Genomic DNA, 15,769 nt, shown 5'->3' on the forward strand with positions numbered 1-15,769 from the left:
AAAAAGACAGCAATGTATATATTTGAAATAATGAACAAGAGAATTACCTTATATATACTAATATATTTTTTATATACTATATATACACAATACTAATTTTGTAATGCAAAATAAAGACACTAGCCATTAGATAAATGTTTTTAATTCAACGGACATTAAAAAAAGTGCCAGGTTTAACAGCTTTTAAGTAGGTTTTTGGTTGCCATAGTCACTCTTTCTGGTCCTCAGTGATGGACACCACAGTTTTGCCACGAGCATGACCCTGCTCTACTTTCTGAAAGGCTTGAGGCACCTTAGCAAATGAGAACACTTCTTCCACCACGGGACGGACCTACAACGACACAACAGATCACAAAAGTTAAAACTAAAAGTAACTTTACATAACACCTACAGGTTCACTGAAAATTCATATAAAAGCCTGAAAATCAACATTTAAAGTGTGCTTGTACTGCATTAGTTGATGCTAGAGTCATAGTGAGTGTTGTAGTTTAGTTGTGGGTGCGATGTGGTGTAGAGATTAGTATTCTGAGCAGGTAAACAGGAAGTTGCTGGTTTGGCAGCAACTTTCACACAAGATTAAAGTTCTTGTCTTCACCATCATGCCCTTGAGCACGATTTGCTACCAGAACTGTCATTCTGTATACCGGAAATATATGATCTGCTGAACTCATTATCAAAAGTCAAGTGATTCATTATAATTACAATAAGAATAACCACTAAAAAGAACAAATAAATAAATTAAACTTCCAACACGGGTAACTTACAAATCAGACCAAAAGTCAGGCCAAGTATTGTTTTGTATTAAACATTTTATATATATATATATATATATCATTGTATTCTCATATCTTATCTAAACTAACCCTCACTGACCACAATCTTGTTAGTTGAGAGTGAAAATATAAACGTCTGGTCACCAAACAAACAGAACATGCAGGCACAACACCACAATGCTCTAAAGGAAATAAGATAAGATACATTTCCTGTCTGTTGTTCTCTGTATCACTTTGTATTTTTACTTAGATGTGACAAGTTTCTAACTTAAAAAAAAATGTTTTTATGCTTTCCAATAGAAAAAGCTCCCTTAAATGCTGATTAACATTAAAGTTTAAAGGATATATTCAAATAATGGTAACTTTAATAATGTTCTTTTTGGTTTCTTTCTCTTCTTTAATATCTGATATTAAATTCATAAATCCCAGAGCTCCATAACTTCTCTTTCAATGACGCGTCTGTCTTGTGTTTATGTCTGGTACAGTGTTTGCTATATCTGACATCTATCGTGAGGGTAGTGGCCCTTCATACTGTTGTTCCCGCCATGGAACAATCAAGTTGTCATAACACGAGCGCATAATGACAGTTCTGTCTCATTTCTGTGTTCAAGCAAACCGCAAAAGACTTACCGAGTCAAAGGTAAATATGCAACTGTGATTACAGATGTATTGCAGGTAAAGTTAAGATGTCATTCTATTTTGACATGGAATCATTTTTCTTCCTGCTAAAAGTTCAAATCTGCAGGGGAAAGTAGATGCTATTTATTTTATTTATATGTTTAGTTGAGTTACAGTTGCTGCTAATCACCGTCAGTGCGAACAAAGTGCCACAACTGAGAATCACGTATACAAGCCGACAGTTAAGAGAACTGACTGAAGATATGGGAAGGAGAAAGCTTAGGCGGCTGACTTGTTGCCTCGCTACCCTATTAGGCAATGACTTTTCAGGCCGTGTGAATGTGCGTATGCAGATTGAGGAAGCGTAAGGGCTTAATGAACTACAGCAAAATAGAGAGCTTTGGAGATAGCTAAGCAAATATGTAATTACTGCAATACTAATTTCTCACTAGAAATAACATCAAAAGTGGAAAGTGTTGGTCAAAAACAACTGACCACTGCAACTGTCAGATGCCATCTTTATTTTTTTAACTCAACTGTCACGGAATAGAAAGCACAGGATAGTGGGATATCAAAGGCAGCGAAGGATACATCTATGCTGCCTTCAAAAATCAATCAGATGACGGTATTGCCGTGAGTAGACAGGATGTGATGTGATCATTGGATTCAAACATGGCTTGTTGCCCTCCTACCTGCAGTGCGGAGGCAGCATTTTTCAGTCTCACACACATCAAATACACTCAGTCTGATGTACCTTTCCAGAATCAACCATTTCGCTGATCTCATCCAGCGTTGAGCCACTTGGAGCAAAGAAACCCCAGCGATAGTGCACTCCTTTCCTGAGGTGCTGAGAAAGAGAGAGAGAATTAGTACCGAGCAATCTTCTACCTCCACATTTATAATTAACGATTATTACTAACGAATGAAATGATGTCAGGTAATCAGGTTTAGGTTCCTGACACTTCTACACTCCTTCATTCTGGATCAGTATATTTTCATTCATTAAATCACTTCTTTCCCCACGCCACAGGACAAGGTGGTGTAAAGCAATAATGGGTCATTAGCAGTGAAATGAAAGTGTATTTGATAATGAAATGCTAATAATAATTTCTAGATCAATATTCGATCAAGTAGATTTGTGACATTGATCATATGACTGTGTAGAGATGTTCTTGCTTCCACTGAATATTTTCTGTGGGTTAAATGCCAGAAAAGCAGAACAGGGGTGTCGATTTCCTGCTGTAATTCAGTGGTGTGGATTTCCTGAAACATGAACATCTGCAAGAACAGTGTTCAGACTAACCACAAAAAAAATCTACATACTGCAGTATACAAAATGTTTTGAAAGAACACTTTTATTCACCAAGGATGCATTAAATTGTTTAAAAAAACACTAAAATATATATATTATGTTACAAAAGCTTTCTATTTCAAATGAATACTGTTCTTTTGTACTTTCTATTCATCAAAAATATTAAAGACAGCATAACTGTTTTCAACATTGATACTAAGAAATGTTTCTTGAGCACTAAATCAGCATATTAGAATGATTTCAGAAGGATCATGTGACTCTGAAGACTGGAGTAATGATGCTGAAAATTCAGCCTTGCCATCACAGGAATAAATGACATTTTAAAATAGAAAACAGTTATTTTAATTTGTAATAATATTTCACAATATTACTGTTTTACTGTATTTATGAACGCATTAATGCAGCCTTGATGAGCATAAGAGATGAAGTCTCTCGATGTTTTTATGAAAATTAAGTGATTCATACAAGCTACTAATTCACCCACACATACATCTGTTTGAAAGGTCATGGTTATAAACTGATAAACCATACAAAATAAGAGAAGTTCAAACATCTGTGCCAGAAGAAACTAGATTTCTAGATGTTTTTCACCAGCACATGGACAGGAAGTCTCTACCTTCAGCACTTTGCATCCTATGGTGACTCCAGACTGCATCATCCCGTCTGCTAGGCCCAGTTGGTCCGTGTTATGCAGGAACGGTGTTAATAGAGTAACATATTTAGCACCATTCCAGGGTTTCAGAAGATCTAGTGCCCATTTCTCAGTTTCACCACCAATATTGTCTAAAATCAAATCAAACCTAAAAGAGAGAAAGAGACAAAAGATATAAACTCAACTTCCATCACAAGTTCCATAAAAATAAAAAAAAGTCACTGACTGGTTGCCCAAAAACGAACTTTTCTAAAGTCTGTAGTTGCTTTTCAACCGGTCCAGCAGTGTAGTCCACGACATCATCAGCACCCAGATCTCTCACCAGCCGCTCTGCATTCTGGGAACATGTTACAGTCACATGGGCGCCCCAGGCCTTTATCATCTGTAGAGAAGTAAAAACCAACATCTTAATCAAAATGTCAATTATACAGTGGTGTTACACACAAATGATTATGTGTTTTATTACTTATTAACTCATTTGAAATTGTTTCCAAAAAAAGTTTTAAATTATGCAAAATGCTAAAAAAATCTTACATGCAAAGAATTATCATCATCACCTGTATAGCAAAGGTCCCCACTCCTCCTGATCCTCCCAGGATCAGAACGCTGTATGAGGAAAGGATAGTTCCATTACAGCCAGTCTAAAACAACTGCACATCTATTATGATTCATCTAAGCTTCTAACATGGGTATGAATTATTTGAAATCACCGTTGTTGTGTTCAAGTGTTGCTGAGATCACAGGGTCGAAAGCAAAGAAGAACTTTCAGCATATAAAGTACAGTTGTCTTTAAATAAGAATGATCTGCTAAATAATGTTGCAAATTTGTAAATACGAGCTTCAATGTGGTAATTAATGTCATTATGTAATTTGTTTTGAGATGCCTAATCTAATTTTGGTACATGCTAATTCAGTTAATACTATGAGGGCATTATTAACAGAAAAAAATAAGACCAATTGGAGGCTGGAAATTAAACTAGATACAGAACAAGACAAAGCAAAAAGCAGAAAGGAACAACAAGTATTTTTAGTTTAAAGGAGTCATGATATATATACATATATAATTTTTCACCATAAATCATCTTTTCACAACAAGGAAATATCAAAAATATGATTCTATGTGAGATGAGCCTATTAACTGGACGAAACAAAGACCTACTCCCACTCGACTCAACAGGAGCAACGGACAATGTGTTACAATCACTGAAAGATGAACCTGAACAAACAAGTACTTGCCGTTTCTTAGCACAGTTGTCTTTGTTCAGGCCACCGGTGTTGACGATGGCAGACCAGGCCGTTGCAGCCACATACGGGATGGATGCTGCTTCAACATGCCTGAGTGATTTGGGTTTATGGGACACCTAAATCACAGTGATGAACAATGAACTTCTCTACGTAGGAGTAATTTAATTATCTAAAGGACAACAATTGTCATGTGACGTGTCAAAACTACTGTACTGTTCTCTACATGTGAATGGATACTTTTATCCGTTTATACAACAAAACATGAAATTAAATATTACCTCATTGGCACTAAGCACTACAAACTCTGCCAGGCCACCCTGCTTCCATGGAGGGACAGCGGCCCACACCTAACAGAGAAAAACAGACTTTAGGGTAATTATTGGACATTGTGTATATAATATCATACAGTTATGATATTATATAGAATAATAACTGAATAGAGCACCTGATCTCCTGGTTTAAAGTAGTTTACATCCAGGCCACATTCCATGATCTCTCCAGATACATCCCGCCCCAGGATTAGAGGAAACTCACTGCCTGCCTGGTTTATGTTCAGTGGATCACGTTTCATGGCCATAGTAGCTGCTCCATAACCACCTATGGGAAACATAAAAGACTTTATTTAGTACACTATAAACTCTTACCAGAAAATATTTTAATTTATTTATTGAACATTTTAAAATGAAATACATGTTTATTGTTTAATTTATGACGTTAAAGACCCAGTCAGGCTGGTCCCAACAGGCCTTGTGACTCATCCTTTCACAATAACACAATAAAGTGGTGTGTTTTTGACTTTGCATATAGGCAAGCTGGTGTAAACCTGAGGATGTTGAAGTGCTAACATTACTAAAACTATGTACATGTATACATGATGTATGTATATAAATCATTTAAAATATCAAATAACACATATAAAATACTAATTCTAACTGACTGTAACATGGTGATATTTAGCAGGCACCACTAATGACAGCTCATAATGACTAAGCAATTCACAATTATGATATTGCATGCTCCAGTTCAAAGTCAAACATTTTCTTCATGAAATATGGTGGTCATTTGTCCCTCACATACTTATGTCATATCTGAAAGTGACAAACTATTCTGAACCATATAAGATGCCTACAATCATTCTACACACTATAAATGGCACATGCTATAAACACAATGATATCATTAAGTGATGTGATCGTCACATACCCCTCATATTGATGTCGATGGGGTTTATACCCGCAGCGTGCACCTTCACGATCACTTCATTGGGATAGTGGATGATCGGAAGCGCCGCGTTCTTAGTGAACCGCAACACCTCGTTTTTCCCGTATTTGTCGATGACCCATGCGGGCATCACAGTCCTGCGGGAGGCTGAGAAACTGAAGCTCCTATACTGACCCCTCAGCGAGCACACCAACCACCGTCTACACATGAGCATGATTGATCAATCATAAAAAAAATATTCCAGGGCTCTCCTCCCGAGGATATTTCTTACAGTCTCATAAGCCCTTCATCGATTAGGAATAAAACCTATTGCTTAGTTACACACTTACAAGTTCAGCGAAAGCGCGTCTCTTGTCCTGCAAAGTCAAAACAATCCGGTGAACTTTCACACGACGCAGTGAACCAATCACAAGACACATTGCTTTTCGATTGACCAATCAGAGAGTAGAGGTGATGGAACGTCAGCGGGGTCAACAGAAAGTGTCATGTCAGCCTCCAGTGCGGCAACAGCGATGCTCGGCCTGTCCATTAGAGAGGTCTGTGCTTACTTTAACCTTAAATTAATTTATATCGCTTAATTGTAGCCAAGAATTGAACTTTATAAGGATTCACCGCGCTGTTTTTCTTGGCAATGTGTTACTTAATGTTTTAACTCAAAACCCTTCTAAATTCAGCCTATAAAACAGTCTGACATAGCTGGTAGACCTTCTAGGACCAGCAAAGCAGTAGCTATAAGCTGTTTTACAGCAGGGTGTAATGAGCTTTTAGGTTAATATTCAGATACTTGGATACATTTATATAATTACCTACTAAAATAGAAAGCCACAATGTCTGCCTACTACAGGTGTCCCAGGCACTGAGGGATGGAAGGGTGTCTGCCACCGAGCTCTGCAAAAAGTGCATCAACCAAATACAAAGGACACGTTACCTGAATGCTTATATCACCATTACAGAGGAGACGGCAATGGAACAAGCACAGAGAGCAGACATTAGGCTCAGAACAGGTATGTATGTCACATAAAATGTATATTTAATTCATGGCTGAATAATAATTTCCATGTGCTCTATGTTTTTTCTTGTAAGGCAAACCTCTTGGTCCTCTGGACGGCATTCCCTTCTCTGTAAAAGACAACTTCTGCACGGAAAACATCGAGACCACCTGTGCTTCAAACATGCTTAAAGGTCAGCTAAAATACAATAACAATATTGAAGCATAGACACCTTTACGGTGTCACTGGTGATTTGTGAGCGGTTTACATTTAGTCTGTTTGGATTTGTAGGTTACGTTCCTCCATTCAATGCTACAGTTGTGCAGAAGCTGCTGGATCAAGGAGCAGTTCTTGTTGGAAAAACTAATTTAGATGAGTTCGCAATGGGGTAAGATCAAAGTGTGCACCTACACTGCTTTTCAAAAGTTTGGGCTCAGTAAGATATATTAATGTTTTGTTTTTTCAGCAATGATACTGTACATAGTTGAATAGATTGAACAGATTGTGTCTGCTCTGCAAGTCTGAGCATTTCCTCTGTCTCTCTCTCTCTTAAGATGTGGCAGTGCGGATGGGGTGTTCGGTCCAGTTCGTAACCCATGGAGCTATGCAACCCTGTACCGTGAACACAGCAAAGAAGATCCAGATTCTGATTGGGCAATCACAGGAGGAAGTTCAGGAGGTAGTGCAGCGGCAGTGGCTTCTCTCAGCAGCTTCCTGTGAGTGTAAAACTCTCCATATAATTCTGCATACTACAGCATTCACCAGTCAAAATATACACCTGGACTTTCGCTTCAATACAAGCATGTCCATAAAGCCCAGTTCACATATTTGAGCAGGTGCTCCCAGATGAAAGCAGAGGAATAGTTCTCTGTATATCTGAAACAATATATTATATTATCTAATATTTTAGCATTCATTCCAGAACAGATGTAGACATAACTCATTTACTCTTTTGATCTTTCTGACACTTTATAAGTGACTAATTGATCATAATGTATTTATTTAGCAGTTTAATACTCTGCATTTAATTAGTTAGGTAATAGATGTTCATGTGCATGGGGTGAGTGTACCAAAAACACATTATTACATAAGGCTTCATTTACAATGTGTATGGGCCTAAAACTATCTCTTTGCCACACCTGCCAATGGCCGGTAACTTCAGAAAATTTATCAGCCATAAATATGTTTTACTGGCCATTAAACTGTTTTTGCAAAAACAGGCAGTAATGACACCAAAACTTTAGATATTAGTGAAAATTCACAATTTTCGATTCCAATTTCAATACCACAACTAAAACTACTAGCTATAATTAATATAAATTTAAAACATTAAAGACAAGTAAACAGTCAGTAGTAAAATTAAAAACAAATAATCAAATTACAAGCAAAAGCACAAAATAAATTAAAAATAACAAAGATACTGTGAAACTGCTTTTCAGGTTTTTCAGGTAGGGCTGACAGTAGTTTTCAGTAGGGCTGCACGATATTGAGGAAAAATGCGATATGCGATAACTCATTAAATAATGCGATATTCGATATGCGATACGATAATGCTTAAAGTGTGTAAAATTAACTTAAATTATTTTTAAAATATATTTAAAATTAAATAACCTACATACGTGTTTCACATTCTTTTTTTGACAAGAAAACATCCCTACAACTTCTGAAAGTGAACAGCAGTGTTTTACTGTAGCATAACATCAGTGTAAACCACAGGGTTCAGGGTTTCAGGTTATCCTACATTAAGATTATTTAACAACAGAAACTGAATAATCAAATGTAAAAATAAACACTGCTTAGTTTTCACTGTATGAATTAAATATATACTGATTCTTATTAAAGCTACAAAAATTATTCAGCCAAGAGCAGTAAGTGATTTTCAGTTTGTCTTTTGTTCATTACCCAGATTATTGCAAGCTGTTGCGATATGCATATCGCGATATACACATTTGCGATATTTCGATAATTTCGATATATTGTGCAGCCCTGGTTTTCAGGTACAGAAATTCAATAAAGTAAGCAAATGTAAAATAACACTGCATAGTCTTCACTGTACAAATTAAACTTAAACATCCTTATTAAAGTTACAAAAGTTATTTAGTCAAGACCAGTGAGTGATTTTTTTTTTCTTTGTCCTTTGTTGTTTGATTAAGATTAAAAACGGACAAAAGGAATATTAGGCTGCTGTCACTTTAAGACTAATGCATGGATCTAATATACTGATACACATGCGTTTACTTTCTCAACTGTTTACGTATGGGTCACTTAAGACATAACCAACTATGTTTACTTTCTTGCTTTTTTTTTTACATACAAATTTGAATTTGTCTGCTCAAGTGAAAGACAGTGTGCAAAAACTAAACTGAGCTCTCTAAGACACGGCTTACATGGCGCGTGCTACGGATGTTTGCGCACACAAAACTTTCCACACAGCATGCAGGGAGCTCATTTTCTTTTCGCATCATCTTGAATATTGTCAAGGCTTAAACTTTTGTGACAATGCAACACTGACCCGTCAACTGTCCTGAGCCTGTTTCACATTTGTTCATGTTCATGCATTGTTAGAATTCATAAAAAATCAAATTTCTCTTAGAGCCTTGGGATCTGATACAGGAGGCTCTACACGAAACCCTGGTTCTCTCTGTGGGGTCGTGGCTCTGAAACCCTCTTACGGCCTACTCTCTCGTCACGGCCTCATCCCTCTGGTCAACTCAATGGACGTGCCGGGAATCATGACCAGGAGTGTCCATGATGCTGCCACTGTCTTGAGTAGGAGAGCTTTCGTTCATTAACATATGAGAATCACTGATTTAAATTTGTACTTTACGTTTTTGGGTGGTTTTGTTTTTCAGGGATTCTGCAGGGCCGAGATGAGAGAGACTCAACAACTGTCCAGGCACCCGACACCCCACCTAGCCTTCCTGAACACTTTGACATTAGAGACATATGTGTTGGCATACCAAAGGTAAAGCTGCCTTCAGACCATTCGCTGGGTGACAGCAGCTCAGTGTGGTTAACAGCAGAAGGGTCGAGTCTGGTAACTCAAATATTCAAACAAGCATTGTTTATAAAGTTGGACAAATTATCTTACCATATCCAAAAAATATTATATTTAGATAATGATTAATTTAATATGTAATGCAGCATTTGAGAGAAACTCACTGTCAAGTGGAAAAAAGAAGTCAATAAATTTTAGGTTAATATTTAATTTCAATAATTATTATATTTTTTATAAAGTATTAATTATGTTTTTTCCATAAAGAAGTTTAACCTATTTAATATGTAACTGTAAAGTATTTATCACAATAGTAATTATTTCATTTAAATAAAATTTATGCTGCTTTAAATAAAAACATAATTGTGTCCAGGAAGGATTACTGTAATACAATAATGAAATGGACTTTACTGCATTATGTTTATTTCTTACGACTGTAATGAGAATATGGGACAAAATATGCTTAACTGTCATAATACTATCACAATGCAAAATGGTCTTCATTTTCTTTTTTTCAGATTTTTGGGGTGAAATAAATTTGATTGTAAAGATTCAGTTATGTTTCTATGATATTGTAATAGAGTTTCTATGATGTTAGGAATATCATGCTCCGGGTCTGTCTAAGGACACTCTGGCCCAGTGGAGTCGAGTCGCAGCCATGTTTGAGCAGGCAGGGGCGCGGGTACAAGAAGTATCTCTTCCACACACGCAGCACTCCATCGTCTGTTACCACGTCCTATGTCACTGTGAGGTTGCATCAAACATGGCACGTTTCGATGGGCTTGAATACGGTATTTAAAGCCTAAACATTTCCAAAACCATCACATAACAATTAGACCTACATGATGGGTTTAAAATGTAGGTGTTACTTTTAAAGCTACAATTACAAAAAAAAAAAAATGTACATCTCCATTTGAGTTTTGAAAAGTTTTTTTTTTTTTTTAATTGTCCCTTTTTCTCTTCAGGCCATCGCAGTGCAGTTGACAGCTCCACAGATGCCATGTACGCCACCACACGACATGAAGGCTTCAACAGTGTGGTCCGTGGAAGAATCCTCTCAGGGAACTACTTCCTACTGAAATCGTGAGGGCCTCAAAAACAGAACCACAATTGTCTCAGATCCGTTTAACACTGTATCTTTATTCATAGTTTGTATAGCCCCTCTCATGCACACTCTATTTAAAGATGCACAAATTTGCTCACTTGCTTAGTTTCTACTAATGCATCGGTACTACATTATCATTGACATTATAGTTAGACAGATGTTTAAAAGTTTGGGATCAGTGTAAGGCCCGTGAAATTGGTCCAATCTGCCGGTCCGCCAATACACGGGGAAGGTTATCACGTGCTCTGTCCTCACTCATGCAAAGTATTGGTTGGTTAAATTTACAATACATTTAGTTATGTATTGTCTCGTTTATTTCATCTGACTCCATAAATGAAAAGGTTTTAATGATATCTGTGGATCATTAATCATGAGTAAATGTTTGACTATTCCGTTTAACTCTTCAATGAAAATAATATCAAAGTCAGTTAGAATAATCAAATGTAACAATTTATTATGTCAGGTAAATGTATCATGCCAATTTCATAATCAATTCAAAGATAATCGATACAAAACATCAAATGCTCTGGAATAGAAAGAAGATGCAAACCCAACATTAAGAAATACGTGAGGCTGAGAGATCTATATCTCTCAGCCTAACGGACCGATCTGAAGTACAGAAAAGGCCCTGAACTCTCTGCTGCATCTCATTAAATAGTCAGACCTCTTTCACATGGAAACATGTGCTAACAAAAGAAATTTGCATGCAGTGGTCGCACCTTCATGGGGGTGGGTGACCATTTGCTTGAGAGACCACCTTCCTTTGTAAGTCAGTTATCCATAAACTCTTAAAACCTTATTACCTTTTATTTGATCTATCTGGATATGAGATATCTGTACCACTCACTTTGAGACATTTCAAATGACACCAAAAACATAACAGTCAATGATAAACATTCACATTAAACCATATTCTTGTGTGAGTTCTTAGTAGTTTGCGGAAGTGAGGTCGTATGGGGGAGGTCAAATGGTAATTAGCCCTTTGTTTCAGACCAGGGCCTCAACCAGTATTTTCAGTCTTACATCAATACGATTTTTTTTTTTTTTTTAAAGAAATTAATAATTTTATTCAGAAAAGATGCATTAAACTAATCAAAAATTACAATTTCAAATAATTCTATTTAGTAATGTTTCCTGAAATTAAACTGTTTTCACAGTTTCCACAAAAATATTAAACAGCACATCTGTTTTCAACATTGATAAGAATGTTAATGACAAAAAGAAACGTTTCTTAAGCACCAAATCAGCATATTAGAATTATTTCCGTAGGATCATGTGACACTGAAGACTGGAGTAATGGCTGCTTAAAATTCAGCTTTGCCATTGCAGGAATAAATTACATTTTAAAATATATTAAAACAGAGAACAGTTATTTTCAATTGTACAAATATTTCACACTCTTACTGTTTTTTTATGGAGCCCCTAAAGGGACATGGTGGTGGAAAAAATATGAGATGAGAGGAAAAATTATGTCAATGCTTTTGCAATGCTCTCGCAAAATGTTTGCGTTCCCCCAATAAACTTTGTGTTCGCTTGCAAAACATTTGAATTCTTTGTGAGCAAGTGCAAAGTTTCTCAGGACCAAGTCCCTTTAGAGGCTCTGTAGTTTTTACTGTATTTTTGATCAAATAAATGCAGTCTTGGTGAGCACAAGAGACTTCTTTCAAAATCTTACCGATGCCAAACTATTGAACAGTAGTGTACATTAGTTCCCAATTTGAGTCTTAGCTACCTGCAGAAGTTATTCTTATTAACACATGGCCTGCACTTGTTTTGTTAGGAAATTGTATGCCAAAAAAGAAATGTTAATCACTTATACAGAATTTTTCAATATGCAGAACATTGCAGGTTTTCCAAAATGTTACCATGGTGCAATTTTGATTTGCAAAAAAATAATAATCATTTGTATCAATCCACCCTACTGTGCTGTAGTGTGTTTTAATGCAGATTTGCCTTGTGTTTGTTCTCATAGAGTGGTTACAGATATCAGCGTTTCAAATCTTCACACCCTGTCTTCGCAGGAATTATGAGCATTACTTTGTGAAGGCTCAGCAAACCCGTCGTCTTATCACTGAAGATTTTAAAACCGTGTTCCGCTCTGGCATAGACGTTCTCCTCACACCCACAACGCTGAGCGATGCAGCCCGCTACTCTGACTTCATACAGGAAGACAACCGAACACGCAGTGCTCAGGAGGATGTCTTCACCCAGCCTGTCAACATAGCAGGTATGCACAGGAAGTGGATATGAGAGAGAAATTACTCCTCTCAATGGAGCGAGATTTTCCATAGAGGTGCTGCATGTCCATATCTGGCTTTACCTGTGCAGATGTGGTTTGTTTATCACCTGTTTTGAGGTCAATCAGGGAGTTTTGCGTGATCACAACAATCGTCAAGGACGTGTGAACTCCAGCTAAATGACCTCTGAGTACAGCAGGGTTGTCTCCTGAAGCAGTATAAACAAACTCACAGCTGAGTTTAATGGGTCAATGAACTAACAAATCCAAAGTCCATCCATCTTCTTGTGATCTTTTTCTAAGCCAAAATGTATGTATTTCCTCCACAGGCGTGCCTGCTGTGACAGTGCCAACAGCCCTTTCACCCCGAGGTCTTCCCATTGGCCTGCAGCTGATTGGTCAGACACTACAGGACTGGAAGTTGTTGACAGTAGCCCACTGGATGGAGCAACAACTCAACTTCCCATTGGTCCGTTTTCATGAAGACTCAAATAAGAGAGAGCTGGACCAATCAGTCAGAGATAGGACACATACAGTGGGATTATAACCAAAACACAAAGACTGAACTGGTAGAGTTAAGAGGAAATGAAACCTATGATGGTGTAATTTAGTATGACGTGAGAATATTTGTTGTAGAATGTACAGCAAATCCTGTAACAGCACACTGGATCTATATGAGTCTCTATTTTGGACTTTGGGCTGCATCATTCATTCTCCTTTGCTTCTCAAAATTCAAAAAGTGGAGCCACTGAATTAAATTCACTACTGCTGATAAAATATAAAAATGCAAATATCTCAATATCTCTATTTTTATTTTGTAACAATATTTTATTTGTCAAACATTATGGAGACAATAAAGTGTAAGCCGTATTTGGGAAAAAGATTCCAATTTTAATAAATCGATTATATGTGATAATTTAATTGAATTAAATAGCATTGTGTTATAAACATATAAACTCACATACACACAACACATAGTTTTTTGCCACGCTGTATTTTTAAATCTATATGAGATTAAAAACAGCTGTTTTAAGCTAGTTCTTTTTTTCTTTATAAATGAGGAATATCGTCATCAGGAAACGTGTCACATTTTGGCAAAATTTCACTGGCAAAAAATGTCTTGTCAGTAGTGTAGCGACGTATAGACCAGATCTCACACATAATTCACTCAAAGAAAGCAGCTTTCTGTTGGTCAACCCGACAAAATAGTGTGAACAACTTGAGCTGGTTGCGAAACGTGCCTTTGGGAGTCTTTCATCTTCACGGCATTCGATTATATGTGATATCATTTATTTTTAACAATTAAATATAGCATTGTGTTATAAACTTACTGTGATCTTAAAAATTACCTATTGCAATCCTTATATTGCAGCTTTTGCTGCAGCAGTGGTTACTTTTCAGATATTGTGAAAGCATAAAAATAAATCAGTTAGGAAAAACTTGAGTGAAGGTAAAATAATTCTCATTTATACAATCAGACAATATGGGCAAACTTGTAAAACAACTTGTATTCAAAGAGAATGGTCGCAGGTCTCCAACAGAACCACATCACTTCAGTTTGTACCACAACCTTAAAGCAGAAGTTTGCAAGCAAACCGCAGGTGGAGTGCTGTTTAACCATTCCATGTGCACACATCCTGTTTCTAACGTATGACAATACTTCGGTACTTAGGCCGGAAATGAGCTTCAGTTATGTCTTGAGTATGAAGTCGTTATTTATAATTTCTTTTTATGGCTAAGGTTATTAACTGAATAAAGGGAGCTGGCCATGAATTATTGTCTCTCCAGCACATCACAAATTGTGTTGTGAAACATTTTTTGTTCTGTTCTTACATTAAGATGGTTATGTTAACAAAATAGTGTGTTGAATTGTATAATCAAAATCATATTCATCACTGATAAACAACATCTTCACACAAATGAAAGAATGTGAATTATAGATTTATCCTTGGACAAAGCTTAATGTTGTGTATTGTATGAAGAAGCTGGAATCATTCATTCTTGTTTAGTGGTATCTTTTGACTAGTGCTGGAAGTGTGCTCTTTATTTCATTAAAACTTAATGTGATTATCTCATCAGCACCACAGGAAGCTGGTGTATCTAATTTAGTCAATGAAGAAGTGCACTTATTTCCATTTAACCATTTCATTCCACAAGAAAAATACTGACCATCTGTGACCACACACACAACAGAAGTCACTTGCAAAGAAAGGAGCTTTCTGTCGGTCAGTGCAGTGAATTTAATTGAACAACTTGAACCAATTGTGAAAAGTGCCTGTGGGAATCTTTCACCTTCACATGAAATTCTAGATGACATGGATTTCAATTGAAATGACTGGATTTTGCCCCTTCAAAATTCAACGAACAACAGAAAATGTGATGTCACCGCTGTTGGAAAGTTTTCTTTTATCGAAGCAGAGACCAGGAGACAGTTGGGATCGCGTTCAACGGAAGTTATTCTTTATTGAGAACTCCGCTGTACGTTGCTGTAGTACTTCCAACATGATCTAACTCTAATACAGTATGCATTGTAGTTATATACATTCCAAGGGGGAGGGATTACATAGAGGTGGAGATTCTGAACAAAGCATGCAAATGAAGTATACAGGTTAAGGTAACACCC

At 36.7% G+C, this 15,769-nt stretch overlaps 2 protein-coding genes across 3 annotated transcripts; one reads left to right on the plus strand and one right to left on the minus strand.

The window, feature by feature from the left end:
- Positions 1–126: 126 nt before the first annotated feature.
- On the minus strand, positions 127–6,225 carry rtn4ip1 (reticulon 4 interacting protein 1). Of its 2 annotated transcripts, XM_084096769.1 has the most exons (10): positions 6,151–6,220; positions 5,804–6,021; positions 5,046–5,197; positions 4,879–4,947; positions 4,592–4,716; positions 3,913–3,961; positions 3,601–3,737; positions 3,320–3,503; positions 2,146–2,238; positions 127–331 (listed from the first exon to the last, which is right to left on the minus strand). In XM_084096769.1, exons 2-10 carry the CDS (start codon positions 5,949–5,951, stop codon positions 209–211), a joined length of 1,080 nt encoding a protein of 359 aa, XP_083952895.1. In that variant the 5' UTR covers positions 5,952–6,021; positions 6,151–6,220; the 3' UTR covers positions 127–208. The 2 variants fall into 2 exon arrangements, with proteins under 2 accessions (XP_083952895.1, XP_083952894.1); XM_084096768.1 differs by having other exon boundaries at positions 5,804–6,225.
- A 20-nt stretch (positions 6,226–6,245) lies between these two features.
- Positions 6,246–14,945, plus strand: qrsl1 (glutaminyl-tRNA amidotransferase subunit QRSL1). Its single transcript, XM_084096779.1, has 11 exons — positions 6,246–6,357; positions 6,666–6,825; positions 6,905–7,003; positions 7,102–7,198; positions 7,365–7,526; positions 9,404–9,579; positions 9,663–9,775; positions 10,404–10,596; positions 10,771–10,888; positions 12,932–13,137; positions 13,476–14,945. Exons 1-11 carry the CDS (start codon positions 6,307–6,309, stop codon positions 13,691–13,693), a joined length of 1,593 nt encoding a protein of 530 aa, XP_083952905.1. The 5' UTR covers positions 6,246–6,306; the 3' UTR covers positions 13,694–14,945.
- The last annotated feature ends 824 nt before the right edge of the window (positions 14,946–15,769 follow it).

Source organism: Abramis brama (genome assembly GCF_963993115.1).
Source record: "Abramis brama genome assembly, chromosome: 21".
In the NCBI taxonomy this organism is placed as follows: Eukaryota; Metazoa; Chordata; class Actinopteri; order Cypriniformes; family Leuciscidae; genus Abramis; species Abramis brama.